Raw genomic sequence first — 23,074 nt, 5'->3', positions numbered from 1 at the left:
TCTCTGCCCATACAAAAAGCTCTGAGTTGGATTACTTGACGGATCGATCGATGTGTATAAAACCATCCAGTACATGTGTCTGATGACGGGCCGTTATATTAATAATAATCAGCGCGCAGCACATTAGATGTTAACAGGGTGGTAATTGTTTAGAAGACTGTTAAGGCTGAAGGGCTCCTAAAGCGTTTACATTGTGCTTGATTTTCTTTCTCACTGTTTTTTTTAATAGACTAGTCATCCCTACAATTTATATGAGACTGTCCACTGCGACCCATTACGTCCACACGAGCAACATAGCCTACATTTAAAAAAAAAAATTGCTTAAGGATTCTCGTTGGCCTAATGTGGAAGTGGAATATTTGATGCAGATGTGGCCAGATGAAAATATTCAAAAACTATCGTATATCCTACAAGTAGCCTACACTCCAAAATCCCAAACGTGCACGGTGACGTAGGGAAGGAGCAATCCTGCCCAGGCCAGGAGCAGTGTAAGCACAGGCCAGCGGGGGAAACAGTATAATCTGCCTTTGATTGAAAATGTTCGGCTGGCTATGTGATAAAGACATCAGAGATAGCCTGTGTTATTCTTATGATTATACATAAGAGATTTAGACTACAGAAGAGTTTAACTCTGTTGTTGAATGTACTCTGCTTGATGCTATGACGCAATCCAAAATGGTGTCAAACTACTTTGACGGTCTGTTATTTAGATGTACTGCTCCACAGCTGTTACAAAATAGTGAAAATATTCCCTAGATATAAAACAGTACATGCTGTAGCCAACCAGAACCGTAGCTTTACCAATGATTTCATTTTCACTCTATAGGACTCCATTTTACAATACTTTGATCCCCAATGTATAGTGTTCAAAAGCAATTTTATTTTCTTAACTCTTAAGAGCTACCCTAATGGTTTCATCCTGCCTCACAGCAATCTAGAGCCCAATATTTGACCAACATATCGTTTACTAATTAAGAAAGCTGATGATTTAAGGAATGCTAAAAAGATTTGGCACATTTATGTAATTCATTTTGGACTGCAGTGAGCCCTCTACTATGATTGTTTTAAATGTTGTTACTGTAAACTGATGAAGTGACTCACACTGCACTATTACTGTTAATCCTACATAAATAGAACATACAGCAATGGTCACTCTTTGAACTCCTACTGTCTTCCCCTCCTCGATGTCTGACCTCCATTCCACACTCACACAGGGGGTCCATTTCTGTCTCTTCAATGGTTGTGTGTGTGTGTGTGTGTGTGTGTGTGTGTGTGTGTGTGTGTGTGTGTGTGTGTGTGTGTGTGTGTGTGTGTGTGTCTGAGTTTCCCAGACGAGGCCGGATGAGCTGTGCTCTGTCAGGCCCAGCTGAGCCTAATGTTCAGAGCCTTTGCTCATTGTTCCCATCCTGAACAAACAGCACATTTATTTTTGTTTGGCTTCTATGGTTAATTGAGAAAAAAAAAAGTTTAAAAAGTGTCCGGAGCTGTCCTAAATTAAGACATCAAAGTGACTGATAAATATACAGCAGGACTGAGAGTTTTCAAACAGACCAGACCTTCAAGGAAAGCCTTTGCTTATTGAATACAATTATTATTATAACCTTTATTTAACCAGTTTAGTCTAATTGAGATTCAAGAGAAACCTTGCCAAGATGGAGAGCAGTACTCAGTTACAGATACAACATTATACACAAGACAAAATACAAGTTCAAAACGCACCTTAAGTGCAATTGGGAAAATACATTAAAATGATCGATCTGATTATCAGATTTCAAAATCATAACAACAATGAATGCCCATTCAAATTCTGCAAGCAAAGTGGAAGTATTCCGATTGTAGATTCAGAAATATGACATTTTACTTTTGGAAACGTCAAATTTAAAAAGGAAAATGGCCCCCCTTGCTTTGCGATCACAGTGCCAAAAAATTATGTTACAATTCATAATCAATTAGGACACAACACATCCAGTTACAGGCCGAGTGTTGCGTTGCCATATTATGCTCATAGATTTTGCTCATTCGAGCAAAATCTTACAAACTGTCCAACTATCTAACCCTGTAAATTCTATGAAAGCGGTTTTGTGTGTAAAGTCTGTCCCCTGTCCAGGACTGGTGTGCACAGGGATCCCTCGTGAATACTTATTTCCTGTGAGAGGCCCTTTCACTTAATCCCAGAGGGCAGAGTCAATGAGAGCTAGCTTAAGGTCTTCGCTGATCGATCTGCACTTCCCAGAATGAGACATTTGAGGGGAAACGGGCCTGTCTGGACTCACATCTCAAAGTCCGCTGATGGGTTAACACAGGTCAGGTGTTTAACTGCTCTATGGACCTGTGCGTGACTGGGTTATCCAGGTAGCTGGTTGGTTTAAACATTCTTCACACATTCTCCCTCAGGGTTTCCAGGGCTCTTTTCCATGGCGATAAAAAGGCCATCCCGTGTGAATGCGTTTACATCCATGCATGTCATTTGTCACGTTTTCCCTTCTTTTCTCTAGCTGTATTGGCTGTCACTATCTAGAGATAAGACCCACATGGTAGACACATGTTCACAGCAACAACAATCCATACACAGACATACACATACACACCTGCAGCTTGACTGGATACGTGATATGAGGCACATAGGCCGTGTTGGTGCTTTTTTTTTTCACTTATCACCTATGCATTGAAAAAGGAGAGAATCATGCATTTGCAGGGCCACGCTTTGCCTCACACAAAAACAATTATGAAGAAAAGATAAAGGCTTCATTTGAACTTTATTTAGTACATTGTACCCTACTCTGTGTGATCTGATGTTTTCATCTATCAATGTAATACATTAGGCTTTGTGTCCACGTAGAACCAGCATGCTTACAATAGCTCCAGTTTTCTGTTTCATTTTCATTAGGCTGTGGTTTGACCAAAGGGTCCGGCCGACAATGGGACTGTAATGACAAATCGGCACGGGCAGCTTTGTCCCCGTCTCACACCGCCGCTTTTCAGGCTTGCTGCTGGCAGATGTCACGATATAAGAGCTTGTTTCCTGACTCCACTGTTGGGAGACAGAGAGATGATGGAAAATGAACAGCCATTGTCAAAAGCTGCCTCATCAAAGTGACCATTAATTATGCAGCCTGAAGAGGCCAAGCACAAATTACAACTGGGTGAGTCAATGCTAAGGAGCCAATTAGTTGAATTATTACCTGTTTGACCTTAGTACCATAGCAGATGAGGAGCGAAGGGCTGTGAAGTGGATAAATTGACAAAACCACACCTCACTAACCTTTATCACGGCAAGACGTGAACATGACAGAGAGAAAGAAATACAACACAGGCCGACTTGGATGTGGTCGTATTTTAAGCGATCGTCTTAGTCTCCGTGCTGGAGCTACAGACTGTATGAAATATCAGTCAGTCACTGGGCATTAGGCCTGTAATAAGTGGCTTCCATGTGGACAAGGGCCTCATAACATTGTAACAGCCTGACCTTCCACCAGCGATATGAAGCCCGACACGTCCTCTGACACTAACCTTTAACCCTCGGCTTGTCATGAGACGTATAGTTGGGGCCCGTGGTCACATGTGTTCTGGTTAAGAGCACTGAACTGGGGCTGTGCTTACTGAAACTGATGCACATGTGTGACATTATGTGACACACGGCCAAAACATACAACGCACAGAAACAACGAAATCCCTGAAGAAGGCAGTGGAATTCACCACATAAAGGAAAAAAGCCCAAGGGATAAGATAACAGCTGTCTGCATAAATCTCCGCTGAGAAACAAAAGATTTATGACAAATGCATGAAATATCTGGGATATCGTTCTAAGAAATTCCCTTGGAAATTTGGTCTGATGGATGGATACAAAAATATTGTTGTTTTTGTTCCTCATAGATATACTAAACATGTATTTTGATTCTGAATGGGGTTTGTGAAAAAACGCCACTGCCACTACCACTGTCGCATAGAGATATACATTGTGAGTATAGGGCAGTCACCAATGTTCTAAACATTTAGATTCTTAAGGAAAACTGCATAATAGTCTGAGAATGACTCTAATATAACAGGTCGCACATGGAGAAAAATGCACAAAAACAATGGGTCACAGCTCAAAACAAGTTACTCCAGGAGGGGGCTGAAGATTATGCCACAAACTGAAACACTACTCGTAGCCACATTTTCTTACTGCATTCCTGTTAGTTGCATATCATCACACTGGGTTATCAGCCTTTGTGAGAGGGGATCACAGGTTGCATAGTTGAATGGGAAAGAGGCTCCACTAAGGGACTGAGAACTTTGCAATTCCATTCGGGTTACTATTTAACTGTTTAAGAGTCCATTCAAATTCAAGCAGTGGTGGAAAGCAACCAAGCTATTCACCCAAGCACTACACTTAAGTCCTATTTTGAGCAGGTGAGTATTCTCATTTGATTCTACTTTAAGCTTACACTTCCAAATCCAAATGGATTTATGATGCATTTCACTCCACCACAGCTATAGTTACTTTGCATAACCCATTTCACATGCAAAACATCTGTACAAATAAAATAGGATGTACAGTATATACAGTAGGTAGATAATAATATGCCCAACCAGTGAACAAATAGTTTAAATCATCTCCATCCTGACCAGCTCCAAGTTTAAAATTGTACTTACACAAAGAATAAATATTAAAATTGATTTTTGGTCATCAAAAAAATTTGACAATTTCAGTCATCAAATAATGTAATTTTCTTTTAGAATAAAATAATAATTGTAATGTTTGAGCAAGGAAAAATTTATATCTTTCTCAAGTTCCAATTTCCAAAATTCACCAGAACAGTTTTTGGACATTTGTACATGGGTACTGAACTAGTGACCTTTCATCACAAGCCAGTGTCTTTAAACACGCTCCCGCTGCACAAAGAACCACATCAAACAAAGGAATGCCAATCCAAACACTTTGAGCTGTGGCAGCCTGTATACAATATGTCCAGCATCTTATCGCACAGATAATCAGACTGTCTGTGGTCAGCAGCGGTATTATCTCACCGGCTCAGATATTTCCATCACAGCGGATCTACTGTGTGTTTCACCAACACACATGCTGTGTGACCATCAAACACTGAGCCTCAGATAAAGGGAGGATGCTTCAAAGTACACTCAGCAGCAATGTGCCTGCCTGAGAAAAAGGAACTATTGATCTGGTCAACTTCTCCAATTACTCAGACCATTTATCAGATGGATCTATTTTTAGCAGTTTTCATCACCAGGGGACTTTCACACTCCAGCCAGAGATACATGCTATTAGACTGACCCTCTACGGGGCAGACACTGAATCATCTACTAGCTTCATAACTATAAATCATCTTCAATCTAGAGTGCTGAGAGGGCAGAAAATGACTCCGCTTCATCCCAAACTAGAGTTTTCAGGTTGGGAACAGTCTGCTTGGTTAGCTATAGCTGGCACTTTTTCACAAAAACATGATGATTACCCAGGAAAATCTCTAATCCCAATGGGTTTAATGGGCTCCTTAAACTGGGTATTAAGGGGAGTAGCTAAGCCAGAAGGTGAATGTAAACACTTGGCTCCATGGACACAGGGAACACAGATGGCGACACAGCACAATAACAATGCATAAATGCACAACTGGACATGCATAAAAATGAGGAGTGCTATATAAAAACACACATGCATAAAGCCAGTGTGTCTGTAACACTGAGTGCTTTGCTTGGTTGTTTCCATTACTTTCGGTGTCACAGTGACGTCATGTCCCCAGTGAGATGACAGGTGGATGAATGGTGGTGTCTGCGATCACAGTAATGTGCCACTACAGTCTATCACCTCAGTGATGGAAAAAAAGAGAATTAACTACCAAACCCGAGGGCTCAGAGAAACCAATACTGTGTCTGTGGCTTTTAACTCACTTTTAAATGAAAACCTGAGGAGTGTGAGACTAAAAAACAGGGTGTGAATGTGATTATGTGAATGGAGCTAAACATGTATTTGAGAGAGGTCTGTGGCCTGTGTGATCCCTACCGGATAGCCTTCTGTTTTCTTCTGGCACCACTTCAGTAGAGCGTTTCTCTTAGATCCTCCATACTCCCGCGCCAGTGCAGCCAAGGGGTCCTTTCGTTCCACGCTGTCACCAGGGAAACACAAACCGCAATCAGAGAGAGAGAGAGATAGAGAGATAGAGAGAGAGAGAGAGAGAGAGAGAGAGAGAGAGAGAGAGAGAGAGAGAGAGAGAGAGAGAGAGAGAGAGAGAGAGAGAGGGGAGCAAGTTACACTATGTCTTTTGGAGTCTGATGAGTCTTGTGTTTGATAGCCCAATACAACTATTATTATATTCCCATCAGCACACATACATCAATGCACTCCAAGCTGTATAGCATTTCATATCATATTAATTTCTACTTTCTTCTAAACGTTTAGCTAGTCTCATAGTACAAGACTGTGTTCAATTACCAAGTTTTTTTCTTGACTAAAAACCTTTGTAGGAAATACATCAAAATAGAGAAACAGCCTCCAATACAATGATGGAGTTCTAGTACAAAAACATTAATATAAAATATAAGGATCTATTCGTATCATCCTTTAATACTCCTTTCCTGTATTTCCCTTCATAGTTGATCTAATTCCCAAATGTTTTCTCTCTGAAAAGAGGATTCCGGGGGTTTCCATTGCCAAAGGAAACTGTATCATTTGACCTTGTGTTATTATTACAATATTTGAGCTCCTTTAGAGTTCAGTAATATTGGTGCACATTTGAGTTCAGAGTTGGCTCAAGATTACTCTGGACAGAAGCCAACTTTGCACGGCTCAGTGTTCAGTCTGGCTTTAAGTGTCGAACGTAAAAGCTTTAGCGGTGTTTTCTTTAGGCCTTCCTTCTAATTTTGCCATTCTACCTTGATGGGCCCAAGTCCAAAGTTGATATTAGTATAGTGACGCTATAAAGACACAAAGAAAACAAAAAAACAAATTACAAGTGGTATAAACAGATGAGTTAAACTCCTATCTGCAGTTTTATTTTTGAGGCTCCCTAGGGTTGGTGCTAAGGCCATGGGAAGACCACGGGACACGGTCATTGCTCTGAGCGTGGTAAACATTTCACACGTCAATGCAGCTCTGCGCTGCTGTTAAATTCATTAAGTCTCTGTTTGAGGCACCGCGGGGTGATAGGCAGCACCATCTTGACCAAACAAATATCGCAGAGTAGTACTAGTAATAAACACTACCATCAGAAAGGCGTTAAAGAAGAGGTGAGATAGGACAATCAGGTGTTTTTTTTAGTGTAGCATGTATTAATGTAAACAGTGCATATGTTGGCTGAAGGTGAAGGTGTAGTCCACTCTGAATCCCAAGGAAAATGAATCAGTAATGTCACAACAAGTTAAAGGTCAAAGCATGTTTGTTAAATATCTTTCTTTTTGAATTTTCTGATAAGCAAACACTCTCTAGAATCGCTGACTCCACCTTTAATGAGGAACTTCTGTTTCACAAACATGCAGAACTGAAACCCTATATTCTGTCAAATATGAGACTATATGACGTGTTGTAGCAGTGATGGGTTGGTCAGCGCACGTTTGCATGTGTAAAAGTGAGTAAAATTTCAGAAGAAACCGGATTTCACAACATTCAAATTGCGTGACTTTCTGTTTTCGTGTGAATTACGAACCAACCACTCTGTTGCAATTCAGAGAAGTCACAATATAAGCTACGCATGTTTAGCAGTTTCCAAAGAGAGGGGAGTGGTTAATATCGTTTCAAAAGTTTGGAAGGGAACCTGCACAGCCGTAATTATGTTTCAGTGATTTACAGGATAAAAATCATTTGGGTGAGCCCACCTGAGCTTGCTGTTTCCTCGGTTGAAGCTGAAGGATGATGTGCGGCTGCCAAAGGAGGCGGGGGATTTGATTACCGACTCTAGAGACGGGCTCTTCCTCATTAGGCTGGGAGGTTTCAGGTCTTCCCCACAGCCGGACAATTTATCTGGGGAAGTGGAGGATGCAGGATGTACAAAAAAAGGAACAAATGGAAATGGTGTAGAATTGAACAAATGTAACTTTAGGAATCGGAAATAAAAAAAAAGTTGTGTATTTTTTATAATTCTGTACAGATTGGTAATTCCCCTTCACCTTTTTTTTCCATATTATTCTTTGAAAAACTCAAAATAACCCTTGGCGTAGCGTTAACAAATATGTATTAAAGTCACTGTGTGTACAACAACACACCTGAATGGTAATGAGTATTGAAGTTTCAGTTTCACAAAAGGCAGGCAGTGCAATAAGGGGAGCGATGCAATTTTTTAATCTACTGTCTTAGTGATACATATGGGTCCTTGCATTCAAAATCCTTTCTGATCAATGCTTTGATTATCAGGTTACTGTATGCTTCTCTGGCTGAAAGCCCTTTCAACTGTAGATGCAGACAGTCACGCTTTTATAGTCATGGCTTTCGAAGACGGAAATCGTAAAACTACCCACAAAAACAGTAGGTGGGTGGTTGCATTTCTTTATTCATCTATTCATTTACCCACACTGTGTAGACTAGAGCCATCGGTCCTTTTTTTTCTTCTAAATGGCAGTGACTCATCGTAGTAATTTGGCTGGCAGCCCATTAAGTCAAAAGCAGTGTGTTCATCATTTGTTCCAGCATAGCTGCTAATTAAATGAGAATAGACATGTAAATCAACCACTTAAAACTCTATCTGTGTTACACACCATATTGATGAGAGAATTCTCCGTGATTGATTCTTTTTTCCAGCGTCCTTGAGAGTGGCTTTATATAGGAGGTTCTCTGAAAGAGCAGAAAAACAGAAGAGTCTGAGACGGTTTCCCTTTAAGGGGGGGATTTTTTTTTCATTTTAAAAGTAAAATGATCCTGGTATGTACCTGGATAGGAGAGACAGCAGCAGCAGGTGCAGTGCGTACAGGGATGCCACTCAGCGGGCTTCTCGGGGAGGAATGCATTTGAACTGTGTGGCTCGGTCCATCTGAAAGACCAGATAAAATAACCATTGATTAATGCAGCAAAAAAGCATCAAATATATTTTTTTATAGCAGTGAATAATAATGTCATCCCTTTCTTAGACTCCAGTACTATAACTCAATAATAAGAGAAGACCGTCAGCCTTTGATGATACACTTGGTATCCACTTCATTAGATATACATGTACAGTTTGATGCAAACCAATAATACATTAACACAAATAAAACACTGGTGGTGGAGTTATATTAATACATGAATTGACATTTTTTTTAAATTGAATTGATATTGGTATTTTTTTAAATTATTATTAATATTCTTGTTTTTTATTTAAACACTCCATCCTGCCTGAGGTCAGTCTGGGACACAGTAACCGTACAGCCTGTAACTGTATATGACTTTGCTGCAGAGAAATGACATATATCCAAATGGGTGATTTCACCAGCTGTTGTCCTACAGTATGTGTTGAGATGCTCGGGGCTCACTCTGTCCAACAGTGTCAAAGGACTTAATGAGGGATTTGACAGTAGCTCCGGGGTCTGAGTCGGCTTCCCCGCTGGCGTCGGTGGGTGTGGTCGGGATCATGGAGATGCCGCACCAGTGACGACTGTTATCTGAGTCCGACACCCTCCCCTCCTCACCTTGGGACCTGACAGACACAATGGACAGGGTTGCTGTGTAGGGACATATACAATACATACACTACACACCTGGGGAGAGGAGAATCTCACCAGATGTGGATTTGTGAACGGGATATTAGACTCAGAACCCTCCTTTCAATATTGATTTGACCAGATTAGCCGACAAGATCATGCGGTCATACAGTAGGTTGAAGTTTGAACTAAAGAACTGTCAATAACCAGTTGCTCGGAATATTTTAAGCAATCCAATCAGCAAGACACGTTCTGCCCATTGTCCCTGGTGAACATTGGACTGCAGGCTACAGATTCTGGGGTTAGGACCGTCTTTATCAGTGATGGATAAGGGAATGAATGACAAGTAAAGAATGTATGTCTTTATGTCAATTTTGCACTAAACTGACCTCCAAAGAGTTCAGACTGGGAGAAATACACGACCACAGGTACTGGTGTAGTTTTATTTATTCATTTCCCCAATGAACAACAGTCAAACAGACATACAATACAATTTAATGTATTCTTTCAAAGGCATAAAACCAGTCAGAAGATTTTCTTTGCAGAATAAATTAACAGCACATTTATTGTATGGTTCATTAAAGGGCTTAACTATAGACAAACACATGACCTACAGTATCACACTGTTACCATGTCATCTTTTTCTAGATGGTATTTTTGAGTAAATCCAAATGTTTACACTTTCAGCACCAGCACCTTATAATCGGGGCAGATCAATATGGCTTTAAATTAGAATGCACAAATTGAATATCTCGGATGTAGACCGGATTTTAAGTAGAACCTGAGATCCTGCAATATGTTATTATACTACAACACCACAGAATATTGTGTAATGGTTTGGCTCAAAGATGAACTAGGTGATATGTCTTTTAAAATGAGTGACATCACAAAATCTGAGGATCTAATACATTAAAAAGGATGCTGAAGAAATCTCTTAATACGTTTTACATAGTGTTTGAAGATAGATGGAGAAGGTATCGGATCCTGGAGTGAGCTTCATATAAAAAGTATGTGGTTGTTTCTATAATAACAAGGTTACTGTAAAGTGTTAGAAAACGAGTTCAACTCATCGTCTGATAGTGGTGAAAAACGTGGTGGGAAAAAAAATCCTATAAGGGTCCTATAGCACAGTGTTCTTAGTCTCTGTGAAAACCATTTTGGTATGTTTGAAGAGAGTAAAAAATGACTCTGAGGTACAGCTGTCTTTGTTTATAGCAGTCCTAAAACGTCATTTTGGCAGTGATCTGGATTAGCCAGAATGTTATTTTATATGGCAGAAATAATGGGCACTCTGTACATGTAAAGGAATATTGCACAATTAAAAAAGGAAATACATTTACACACAGTAACAGAGCAGTTGATACTAGTATGTCCACATGGAAGTCACCAATGAATTGTAATTGTGTGTTCCACAGTGCCACCTGATGGTCAAATATGACACTGCATTCACTGCGTTTCATTTCAGAGTTCTTTAAGAGAACCAAACTTTTTTTTGAACAGATCATACATGTCAAAGTTTAAAGTAAGCACACAGAGGAGATTTGACTGATACAGCAATGATAAATACAGGAAATGTGAGGTCCAGCACAAAAACAATAAGCCACCTAGTTTTTTTTATATTAAATCAACTAGACTGAGTGCAGTGCTCTTGCTGTAAAATAGGCATGTCTGACTTTGTCCTGGCAGAATGCCAGTAATCCTAACCGTTTCAGCTCTACTCCTTAGTAATATTTACCAAGTCTTCTTCCTACCTCATCCTGCTTTTTCTATGGTCCTTTTTGTAACAGGTCTTACCCTCTATCATCTCGACTTCATAAAAAAGGCACAAATCAGCTTTGCACAGTATGAAAAGAAGAGTCTTTCAAACATATGGCATTGAAAAGTACTAAGAAAGAATACATTCATTGAAAAATCCAAACAGAGAACTATTATCGTAGAGAAATGGAAGCCAGACTCTGTGTCACGGTACTCTGTGTACTGCATCTACAATGTCCACTGTGGTTTAGAATGAGAATGGTTTACCACATTACATTTTGAATGACACAGAAAGGTAATAAGTGCAACAATAACACTGTCTTCACATGGTGCCGAGGTGGGTGGGAACTTCTCTAGTGCCCTTCTACTGCTGTCTTGGTGTCAAAAGTGGCTCCGGTGCTTATTCTGGAAAGGAAAAGAGAAAGGAAGTTAAACAACTGTATGGAGCATATTTCAAACATTTAAATGTGCATTGTACATGTTGAGCAATATTTGGGATATTCTATTTCTTCTTAACATTGTTATCATAAAAAGCAAACCTGTGGGCACTTCTGTTCTTTAAAACGCTGTTCCATGCATACCTCTTAAGATTAATAAGGTCACTTATAATGACTTAATCGCCCAGTGATGAAGACGCTATATGCAAATGTATCTGCTTAGATGATACATAGCATGAGTTTAATCCAGTCATGCCGTGCAGACCCTCCTGTTGTTTCACCAAAAGAGTAGGAGGGGTTATTCATTCAGAGAACAGCAGGTGGCACCAGATACATCTACTTGAACAGCAGGTTTAAAGAACCAGGCAAAGCAAACCAAAAGGGCAAGATAGTCCTAAAGGTGCAGTCAACCAAACACACGGAAAGACAGACAGGAGTCAGACAGGCTGAAGCAGCAACATGAAGCCAAACACAGATAGGAAGGTCAGTGATCAGCAGCAGCACACAGGGCAGGGAGAGGCAGGCTGGCTGACAGGACAGGGAACTCACCTGGGCTTTACATAGGGAGGCGTGTCAGAGGGACATCTTTGAAAGAGTCATCACAGGGAGCTGCTGGAGGTGGGGAGTGGACGCAGTGTAACAGCTAATCTTGGGGAAAGTTTGCTGATTTAGCCAAGTCCTTAAACCCATAATGTAATGTAGCGTACTAATTCATAAGGACTGCAAATATTACTATTTCTTATATACCGGGGTTTGTGAGGAAATAAAGTGCGACTGACATTTTTTTCAAGTAGAGAACAGATGCTTGATTAAAGGACTATACCATAAGTGACAACAAAGATAAACACAACGCTACAAAGTAGCAAATCTAAGCAGACTTTGCCACATGAAGTATTTGACCTGGCATGCTAATGAAAGGGGACACAACTGTCAAAAAACACCATGGCATTTGCACGCTCAAACACACTTATATACAGTTTACTCACACACAAACCGCACTGCTCTCTATAAATATACTGTATAAATATAAAAACTGCACACAGTGCAAGAACACTACAGGACTATTGTAGATAGCATGATACATTGGCGTGGAATATTTGCACTGCAGTGAAGACAGTGCTGCCCTGTCATCAGTGTTACATTGTAACACATTTGCATCAAAGCAGCATCTGCGCATAGAGCAGATTTGCCACCACGTCTGCCAATAATATACTTTATATACTGTAGTTTTATTGTGGACTGTGAGGCTTGCATAATGCTATAGGGAAATGTGTCAGTGTGAAAGAGGGAGACAGAGAGGGCAGCAGCTTAAAGGAGTAAAATACACAGAGGGAAATACTGCAGGAGACTGCTAATTTACCAACAGAGTCTGTGCCAAAATCCCAGAAAACTTAAACTCTGAAGCTCTAAGGAGTCAATCTTGTGAACTAACAAGATACAAACTAAATGATCTCCACACTACAAACAGCCTCGTAAACATGTTATCCTGTTTTGATAACATATGAGACTTTTGGAAACCTCTTAAGCAAGAGATTCTTGGGCGTTAAAATAACAACATTTTACTGTTACTGTTAACAAAGGTACAAAACATTGGATGGGAATATGGCAAGACTCTGGTAGGTATCTCATATCCATATTATGTTTAGAGAAAGAGGAACTGCAGCCCAATGCTGAACAAGGGGAGCCGGGGGGGTTGTTGATGGGAGGGGGAGAGGGACTGAGAAGAAGGAGTATGGTGGAGAGGGTACCTGACTCCCTGCATGGCCTCCAGGTCTGCGGAGAGCTTTGCACTGCGATCCTGCTCCTCCTGCAGCTCCCTCCTGAGAGAACGCAGCTCCTGCTGAGCCTCCACCTTGATGTCATTGGCCACCACCACGGCCGTCTGCAAGTCCGCCTGGAACCGACGCCACTCCTCTTTCTCATCCTAAAGACACAAACATATGGATATAGGTAATGTACAGGCAGATTGCAGGTAATGACACATACAGGCAAATAAACACACAGAAATCCCTCGTTGACAATGGATGTGTTTTGAGTGGAATGGAACTTGTGTTGTCTTTCTTTTTCCTTTCTCTCTTTGGGTATTTGTATATTAAAACGCCTTTTTAACATACGGACTAGATGACTAGAGATGAAAAAAAAAGCCTTTTGGCAAATGTTTAACCCATGTATAATAATGGGTTTTATTAATTAGCAATAGTCCCATCCTTTAATAAACTGAATTGATTGTGAACCATTTAAGTGAAGTTGGATGTAATAAATTACCCCCTGACAGGAAAAAATAAAAACTCCATTTAAACCAGAAAAAGGAAGGCAGACCCACAGGTGTTCTTTGGTTTGAAGGAGGCAAAGACTGAAGACTGACTGAAACTAGAACTGGAGAAATCTACCAGCTGAATCAGTAGACTCTTCTCTACAGTCATATGAAAAAGTTTGGGAACCCCTCTCAGCCGGCATTATAATTGACTCTGCTTTCACAAAAAAAAGATAAAAGTGGTATGTCTTTAATTTACCAGGAACAGCTAAGTACTGGGATGTTTTCCAAACAAAGATTTTTTGAAAAGCAGTATTTGGTTGTATGAAATAAAATAAAATGTGAAAAACTGGCTGTGCAAAAATATGGGTACCCTTGTGGTTTTGTTGATTTTAATGCCTGTAACAGCATGTAAAACTGATGACTTTAAACGCAAAGTTGGTTGGATTATGTTGTTAAGCCTTGAACCTCATAGAATTGTCTGTTTAATCATGAGAAAATGTATTTTAGGTGCCTAAATGCAAGTTGCACTTCTCTTTGACTCTCTGCTGAAGTGAGACAGAATGGGATCATCAAAACAGCTCCCAAAAGATCTGAAAAACAAAGATTATTCATTGTCATGGTTTAGGGGAAGGCTACAAGAAGCTTTCCCAAAGGTTTCAATTGTCAATTTCTACTGTAAGGAACGTTGTCAGGGAATGGAAGGACACAGGCACAGTTGCAGTTAAACCCAGGTCTAGCAGACCAAGAAAAGTACAAGAGCGGCATATGCGGCGGATTGTGAGAATGGTTGCACACAACCCAAAGATCACCTCCAAAGACCTGCAAGAACATTTGGCTGCAGATTGTGTATCTGTACATGGTTCTACAATTCAGTGCAATTTGCACCAAAACATCTGTATGGCCGGGTGATGAGAAGGAAGCCCTTTCTGCGCCCACGCCACAGATACAGTTGCATGGAGTATGCAAAAGCTCATTTAGACAAGCCAGCTTCATATTGGAAGAAAATGCTTTGGACTGATGAGACAACAATTAAGTTATTTGGTCTTTATAAAAAGCAGATGTTTTGGTGCAAATTGCGCTGAATTGTTGAACGATGTACAGATACACAATCTGCAGCCAGATGTTCTTGCAGGTCTTTGGAGGTGATCTGTGGGTTGTGTGCAACCATTTTCACAATCCTCCACCTATGCCGCTCCTGTTTTTTTCTTGGTATGCTATGCCTGGGTTTAACTGCCACTATGCTTGTGTCCTTCCATTTCCTGACAACGTTCCCTACAGTCGAAATTGACAATTGAAACCTTTGGGAAAGCTTCTTGTAGCCTTCCCCTAAACCATGACAATGAACAATCTTTGTTTTTCAGATCTTTTGGGAGCTGTTTTGATGATCCCATTCTGTTTCACTTCAGCAGAGAGTCAAAGAGAAGTGCAACTTGCATTTAGGCACCTAAAATACATTTTCTCATGATTAAACAGACAATTCTATGAGGTTCAAGGCTTAACAACATAATCCAACCAACTTTGCGTTTAAAGTCATCAGTTTTACATGCTGTTACAGGCATTAAAATCAACAAAACCACAAGGGTACCCATATTTTTGCACAGCCAGTTTTTCACATTTTATTTTATTTCATACAACCAAATACTGCTTTTCAAAAAATCTTTGTTTGGAAAACATCCCAGTACTTAGCTGTTCCTGGTAAATTAAAGACATACCACTTTTATCTTTTTTTTGTGAAAGCAGAGTCAATTATTATGCCGGCTGAGAGGGGTTCCCAAACTTTTTCATATGACTGTATGTATTTTAAACTGCATTTCTCAACTGTTATTTTAGCATCTAGCGAGACTTGGTTGCCCATCAGTCAAGAGCCAAGCAGATTGATGGAAGACAGGAGAGGGAGTACCAAGGATCACGGATAGTGCACTGTACAATGTAAATATGAAGGACCAATACAAATCCAAGAAGATGGTATGTAGTGCATAAGATAATGCTCCCCAAAAACACACAAACCAGAGGTGATGAAAATCAATGCCTGCCAAAAAACTGTAAAACTGTAATAGCCCACCCGGAAGCTAAAAGAGAGAAACTGTCTGGATGGACGAATCGAAGGTTGAACATTCGCCCAAAAGGCTGAGCGAGTAAAAACTAAGCAGTAGAACATCATCTTGACTTTAAAGTGATAACCGAGGAAAACGCTTTTTTTTTTGTATCATTCACTCCCCTGTATGGTTAAGAGATAACAGTCAAAAACAGGGCAGTCGCTGTGGACACTTGAATACAGTCAGCAATAGTGGATTACATTTTTTTCCAGCATCAAAAGGCTTCTCAAAAAACTACTTAAACATAAACTTTTCTGCTGACCATCTGTATATTCTTTCTAGTCTTAACACTCATTTCATATCGAATTTACAAAAAACCAATCATGGCACAATAGATTTTAGGAGTCTCTGCATGATGAAGATTTCTTACCTTTATCTGTCTACTCAAGACTTTTAGTTGACGCTCCGCATCAGCTTTCTGTTCCTCCAGTTTTCTGACAAGATCTGCAATGAAATAATCAAAGGTTTTTGAGAACCGCTGGTTGACCATATTGAAGACAGGCAGTGTGGCACTAATTAAATGCAGCATAAAGGCACCTTTAAAAAGGAACAGTTTCTTTTGGACAGCATTGTGGAAATAAAGTGTTTCCAGCCATACACCATTTTCCAACAACACTAATGGAAAGTCCGAGGCGGATGTTTGTGTGTCCTTTTGTATCATTGTGCATCAGATTTTCAGATACACTCAGTTGAGTTGCTAGCTTAAAAGGACAGTTATAAGGTGCACGTGGCTTTTAATAATGCAGTTGAAATATAACAGCCCTGCAATACATCCTACAGTACCTCGTGAACATATGAACTCTTTAAAGAGGTATAGTTTTAACTTTGTGGTCATTTTGGGGCATTTTTTAATATTTTGTCCATCCCATTTATAAAAATGAGGATAGACTAAATATTAGAAAAAAAACCCTGACTGATACATTGCTCTACATTACATTTAGGCCTGCAGGCTAAAAGACGGCACACAGTCACAGAGCACTGAAGAGCCAGTGAAAAGAACGTACTCTCCATGTCCAGGACGGCTTGTTTGGTGTGACAGTTGACGGCCCTCTGCTGCTCCACCTGGTCCTCCAGTTCAAAGATGGTCTCCTTCAGCTCCTTCACCTGGTTCTCTAGGAGGATCCCTGTCTCTTCCAGGGAGCTCACCCGGCCCACCAGCTCCTGCTCCCTTCTCTCAGCCCGCTCCTGGACCTGCTGGCATTTGGCCTCCACCTGTATGTGTGTAAGCATTTTTTATTTTTTTTTACATTATGATTGGTTTAGTGCATAAATGCGTTAAAACAAAGAGGCAGTGTTTCACGTGAAAGTTATTGCGGGCTGTCACTGTGCTAATTGGATGGAAGCACTTAAGTCACGTGTGGCTCAAGACACTCTAATTTATGATATGTTGCAGACATTATTGTGCTGCAGTGTTTCTATTTAATCTTGATGGTGCTTCACCAATCTAAAGATTACTTGACAGGTTCTCTCCATAAAAAAAGCAAGATTTTGGGTGTCCATGAGGGACAGATGTAGCGCGTAAGGAAATCACTAACTAAAATGTAATCAGGGTAATTTATATCATGGCATATATATATGGTATGCTGCACTGTTTAGGCTGTTGATACCATTATGATTATTATACATTAGTACACATGGAATTTAGTGCACAAACAATAGATTTTTCCACCCTAACCTCCACAACTGTCACTTAAGTCTTAAAGTGCTGGTTTTAAATGACAAAAAAATAGAAAAATAAGGGTAAACATTCACCTAGGTTATGGATGATAATAACATGTTCTAGAAGTTATGCTGGAGTCCATGCAATGCTGTTTGCACAAGATCCTAACTATGTCTGACAATGACCCTTCGGTCACAGTGTAAATACTGTAGGCGACATGCAAGCTGACAGTCATGGAAATAAGAGTTCAGTCTGGACTGGATCCGACTCAGTGAGAACAGCATACTAATAAAAGTAAATGATGTTGTTATGCAGGACACCCTGCCACTGACAGCATGTGGCTCTAATATATCAGGAGGTTATGGAGTGGCCTCACCCTCGCACTCATGTGGCAGAGGACAGGAGCGTGACTCAGAGGGCCATACACTGGTGGACCACCCTGCTGATGGCACTGCAGTTACAGTCCAGCAATGACAACATCACTAAGATGATGGTGACACTCCTTCATTTGGAATAAACAACCACCAATATGACCCTTAAACCAACACTGCCTCAGCGACTACTGAGAAACATATTAGAATATTTTGAGAGAACATGAGTTGACGGGCTGTAGTGGAGAAAAGTACCCAATACCAGCTGTAAAGTCCTTTTAATGGTCATGTTTGAACCACTGCGGAAAATGTGTGTCCACGAGTTCACCTTTAATAGATGGTGACTGAGCCAAGAATCTTTATTCATTTCATGGTCGCCCATTTGACTCATTTTTTAATCCTTACTTATTGCTAGACTGGTTATACAGCTACAACAAGACACATACCTAGGCCTTTAGCTTTTTGGTATTTTTTAAAAACTATTCCTAAAAATAAATCCATTACAAGTACAAATTCTGAACAGAAATCAATTAACCGGACGAGTGAACCGTTTGCTTTTAAATAGTTTACTGTAAATGTGGATGGAGGGGTTGTTCTTTAGGGGATTCCTGAAATCTTTGGCGAACAAAGCATCACTAATGAGCTCAATAGGATAACATTGTGTTTTCTCAGACAGTGAGTCACATATGATTCAAGTCTTGCTTTGTGCACACACCAATTACAATAGAAGCAACCAAGTGGAAAATGGTTAAACTGTGCAGAGACATTCCCTAACCCACAGAGAAATGTCCAGCTTTAAATAGATAAATACTGATGCCTTTTGTCATGACTGCATTCCTATCAGTGAGTATTTCTTAATCTTTTATTTTTTTCTAAAATTCAATATTCCCTTCATAGTGTTAAGTTAACAACAGATCCAGAACAGGTGCAATAAATAAATGTTTCTATGAATCCCAAGATGGAAATCAAGTTGTCACCTTGCACCCCTCCTACCTTGGACATTGTGGTCCGCACATGCTCAGTGTCAGCCTTGGCCTGTAGCAGCTCTTGTCCCAGCTCTGTCAGCTCCGTGTCCAGCCTGTCTCTCTCAGCGTGGGCTGTCTTCAGCAGGTCCTGCACCTCAGAGGTGTCACCAGCACTCTGCATGGCCTTCAGCTCACCCACCTTTTGCTTCTCAATGTCCACCTGCGCCTTCAGCCTACTGCTTTCCAGTCTGAGAGAATCTGCCACTGCCCTCTGCTCCTCTAAAGCCTGCGTTGCCTGACCTCTGGCTTCCAGCTCTGTGTCTAGCTGGGCATGCAGACTGTCCATCTCGTCTCTGAGACAGCGCACCTGCCCCTGGGCCTCCTGGTGCTCCTCCTCCAGAGCCCGCAGGCTGCCTGTCAGCTGCTGCTGGATGTCCACCAGCTTCTCCCGTTCAAAGCGGGAGCTCTCCACCAGCTCGGCGTGCCTTTGCTCCAGCTCGGCCAGCCGAGGCCCTTGGTTCCCCAGCTCCTCCTCCCTCTGGGCCTGGGCTTGGGCTTGCTCCTGAAGTCGGCCAGCAAACGCCTCGTTCTTCTGGGCCAGCACCTCCAGACGCTCTCGCTGCTGTTGAAGTGAAGTCTGCAGGAGGCGCTTCTCCTGGGCCAGACGCTCGTTCTCGGTGGTCAGCTCCTGCACCACTTGCTGCTGGTCGGCCAGCTCCTGCAGAGTGGCCTGCAGCTCCTCGGCCGTGCTGTGGTGGTCGTCCTCCATCTTGTGAATCTGTTCCGTCAGCCTCTGCACCGACACATCCCCTGCATTGGTCACGGCCTCTGATACACTGACGCTGCTTACCGATTCTGAACGAGACGGGATCTTCTCAAACTCGGAGGAGTCGGGGGATGGTGAACCCTTGGTGATGTCAGAGCTGGAGGACACAGAGGTTTTGAGAGGGCTGGCAGTAGAGGGGAAACTGTCCTGTTGTACAGCTGAGGAGTTGGAGTCAGAGGGCAGGCCATTCACCAACAGCTTGGAGGGGGTGTTTGTGTTAGTACTAGAGAGAGGAGATGCCTCCAAGCAAAGCAGCTTTTCCTTCAGCACCTGGTTCTCCTCCCTGAGCGCTGCCAGCTCTCTCTGAAACTTTCCGTTCTTCTCTCTGAGCTCTCCAACCAGCACGAGGGCCTCAGACACCTGTCCCTGCTCTGGATCTGCAGCAGGTTCTTCCCATGATGCAGAGTTGGGTGGGGTTGAAGAGGCAGCAGTGGAGGCTTTACCTTTGCAGCGCTGCAACTCCATCCTGAGATTGCTGATCTCCAAGTCTTTAGCTTTGGCCTCAGCCAGCAGCTCTTTCACCTGGCACTCCAGGAGGCTCTTCTCCTGGCCCTCTGCCTCTGCACGGGGCTTGGTTGAACTACGCGTCTGCTTGGCCAGGGTGGAGAGGCTGGAAGTGCTGGCACTAGAAACCATCCTCTTGGAGTTCTTCAGCTGGTCCCTCAGAGAGATGCGGTCTCTAGTTATAGCCGATGGGATTTCTCTAGGAGCGGGGATGCCAGACTTCTTGGCTGCTTGTGCTCCTGCAAATAAGTAAAAATAATATCTTGTAAGTAAAATGTAGACAACATTTTTCGTTCATTTACCTATTCCAGCTATACAGACACAACAACACACTTACTCCTAGGCCTTAACATGCATTCATGTGTCTTGTCATGTCAGATACACATTTAATTTTACAGTGAAACGGTGATATGGTGCCAGCTGTGACACAGCTTCTTTAAGTCATGACATTCTTAATTAACAACTCAAGTTTCAAAGATCAAACTTTCCTTAGTACAATTACCATAATGCAGACTTGACATTGAGAATGGAAGGTTAATGGATTCAGCGTAAAGAAATTTCTTGGACTATGGATTGTTGAAATCATGTAATGACACTAATTGAATAGACAGCATGTGTCATTCAGATACTTGTATTATTCAGCAGTTTCATGTTGCTGGTCACTGTACCCTATTCACATTGTGCTCTATGTTTGGACAACAGAGCATCTGCCTGGCACAGTCTGTCTCTGGTCATTCATTGCTGCAGCAGAGCTTAACTGTGGCATTTCAAAAGGCATGAGCGTGGGTCGCTGGCTCGAGCCTTTTCCAGTCCACTCTCAAATATGAACAGTATTTAGTGATGCCCGGCATGAGCAGGGTGCCGCCTGAAAACATTTTATTGTTGCTTTTCAGATCATCAGCAAAGAGGGGTGCAGACACAAGGGAGTTGCTTGTTTCACAGGATGACAAAGGTCCCTGTGCACGTGGAGCGTTCGGGCACAAAGCAGCTTAAGCAATGCAAGGACAAAGAGACTGTGTCTCTCACATGAATACACCATCATCAAACCCACAGTGCAGAGACTAGACAGGCAGCCTGTGTGTTGAGATAGACAGCGCATCTCAACACGGAGCTGCACGTGCACACACTTATAAGCACAAACACTCACAGCAAACACCAATATACACAAAATCGAAAAACCAAATGGCCTAGTTTGGAATGGAAATCCTATACCCCTGTGGGTTCTTTAAGTTCTCTGCCATTGATATGCCCTTTGCACAGACTATCCCTTTATTGAATTAACTGGCGACTGTGGCAGGAGCTGCCAACACTGGCACAATTCCTGGGGTACAAAGGCGTTTAACATTCCCAGAGTGTGCAGCTGTGGTCGCAAGAGTGAGGTGTGTTAAGTGTAGAGATAAAGGTAAAGATCCATACAAATAAGTAAGTAAAATAAGCCATAATAAAAACACAGCAAAGAATATATACATTTACATTTTAAACCCAATTATTGAGTAAATCAAGTTTAACATTTTAAAGAAAATCGGGAAAAATAGCTCTCAGCTCGGTCAGTTCTGAATGACAATGGGATTAGGCTCTCAGTCATAAGGCACTCTTTAAATAGAACTCCAACCTTTTTGTTAAAATCCACATTAACAAATGCAGCAGATGCATTTACTAAAGGACAGACCTTCACTTGACAAAAAGCCAGTGTGCCATTAAAGACCTACAGTCAGTTCCCCTCTGCACTTCACAGGGATGAATCCATGACTGACAGAATGAGGACAGCATGCACTTCTAAATTATGTAATATCACATGGAAGACGTGATACTACCACTGTGTTATAAAATTATTATTTACTATTCGCTACAGGGAGCATTATCCATACAGAGCCCCAACTCACACCCATTGTCATAATTTCCTTATAGGTGGCAATATGTACTTGTTATGGCAAATGGACTCCACTTATACAGCGCTTTTCTCTGTTTTTTCACAGACCCAAAGCGCTTTACATTGTTTTGTACACATTCACCCAATCACTCACACGTTCATAGCAGCGGCTACCACACAGGGTGCAAGCTAACTATCGGGAGCAATTTAGGGTTCAGTGTCTTGCCCAGGGACACTTCGACATGTGACCTCTACTGCCGTGACATCACCACAGCTGCTCAATGTGAACAGGGAAATGATGCCAGGAGTCAGCACATGCGAGACAGCAGGATCCTAAAGAATACAGTGACAGATAGTTGGTGAAGCATTGAAATGGACACACAGGCCTTACACTGTATCCTAACTCTACCTCTCCTTGCAAAGGACTCACCACATTCCATTAATGTTAAATATGTCCAAACCATTGATGTTTTTGTCTGTACCAGCCAATACAAATAGAATTGTATTTTAAGACATGCCTTTCTCAAGGTAATTTAAGGCAATGATCGTATTCTACTGACAGATGTATTAAGGGACATACTCCCGGAAAGAAAGACGACAAATAAAAATGGTCCACATTTGGCAAAATATTATTAAAACAATATTAAACCAAAAAACAATATTGTTGTATCAAGCGGATACTGGCCAATGCCGACAGTGTATCAGTGGGAGATAAAACATTACCCAACCAGTT

General features: G+C 41.5%; 1 protein-coding gene across 3 annotated transcripts in view; it reads right to left on the bottom strand.

Annotated features, from left to right (window-relative positions):
* The window catches only part of specc1 (sperm antigen with calponin homology and coiled-coil domains 1), a 73,259-nt gene that overhangs the window by 15,076 nt on the left and 35,109 nt on the right, over window positions 1–23,074 (bottom strand). For all 3 annotated transcript variants that reach the window (XM_080040404.1, XM_080040405.1, XM_080040406.1), the window contains 9 exons: window positions 19,170–20,710; window positions 17,150–17,357; window positions 16,516–16,589; window positions 13,541–13,716; window positions 9,433–9,596; window positions 8,854–8,954; window positions 8,683–8,758; window positions 7,807–7,951; window positions 5,999–6,101 (listed from right to left, as the gene is read on the bottom strand). In XM_080040404.1, coding sequence (XP_079896530.1) covers window positions 5,999–6,101; window positions 7,807–7,951; window positions 8,683–8,758; window positions 8,854–8,954; window positions 9,433–9,596; window positions 13,541–13,716; window positions 16,516–16,589; window positions 17,150–17,357; window positions 19,170–20,710 — 2,588 coding nt within the window. The remainder of the gene's footprint in view (window positions 1–5,998; window positions 6,102–7,806; window positions 7,952–8,682; window positions 8,759–8,853; window positions 8,955–9,432; window positions 9,597–13,540; window positions 13,717–16,515; window positions 16,590–17,149; window positions 17,358–19,169; window positions 20,711–23,074) is intronic.

Source organism: Ammodytes marinus (genome assembly GCF_949987685.1).
Source record: "Ammodytes marinus genome assembly, chromosome: 14".
NCBI classification, from domain to species: Eukaryota; Metazoa; Chordata; class Actinopteri; order Uranoscopiformes; family Ammodytidae; genus Ammodytes; species Ammodytes marinus.
Note: the sequence above shows the minus strand (reverse complement) of the source record. Positions and strands in the feature narration are given on the sequence as shown.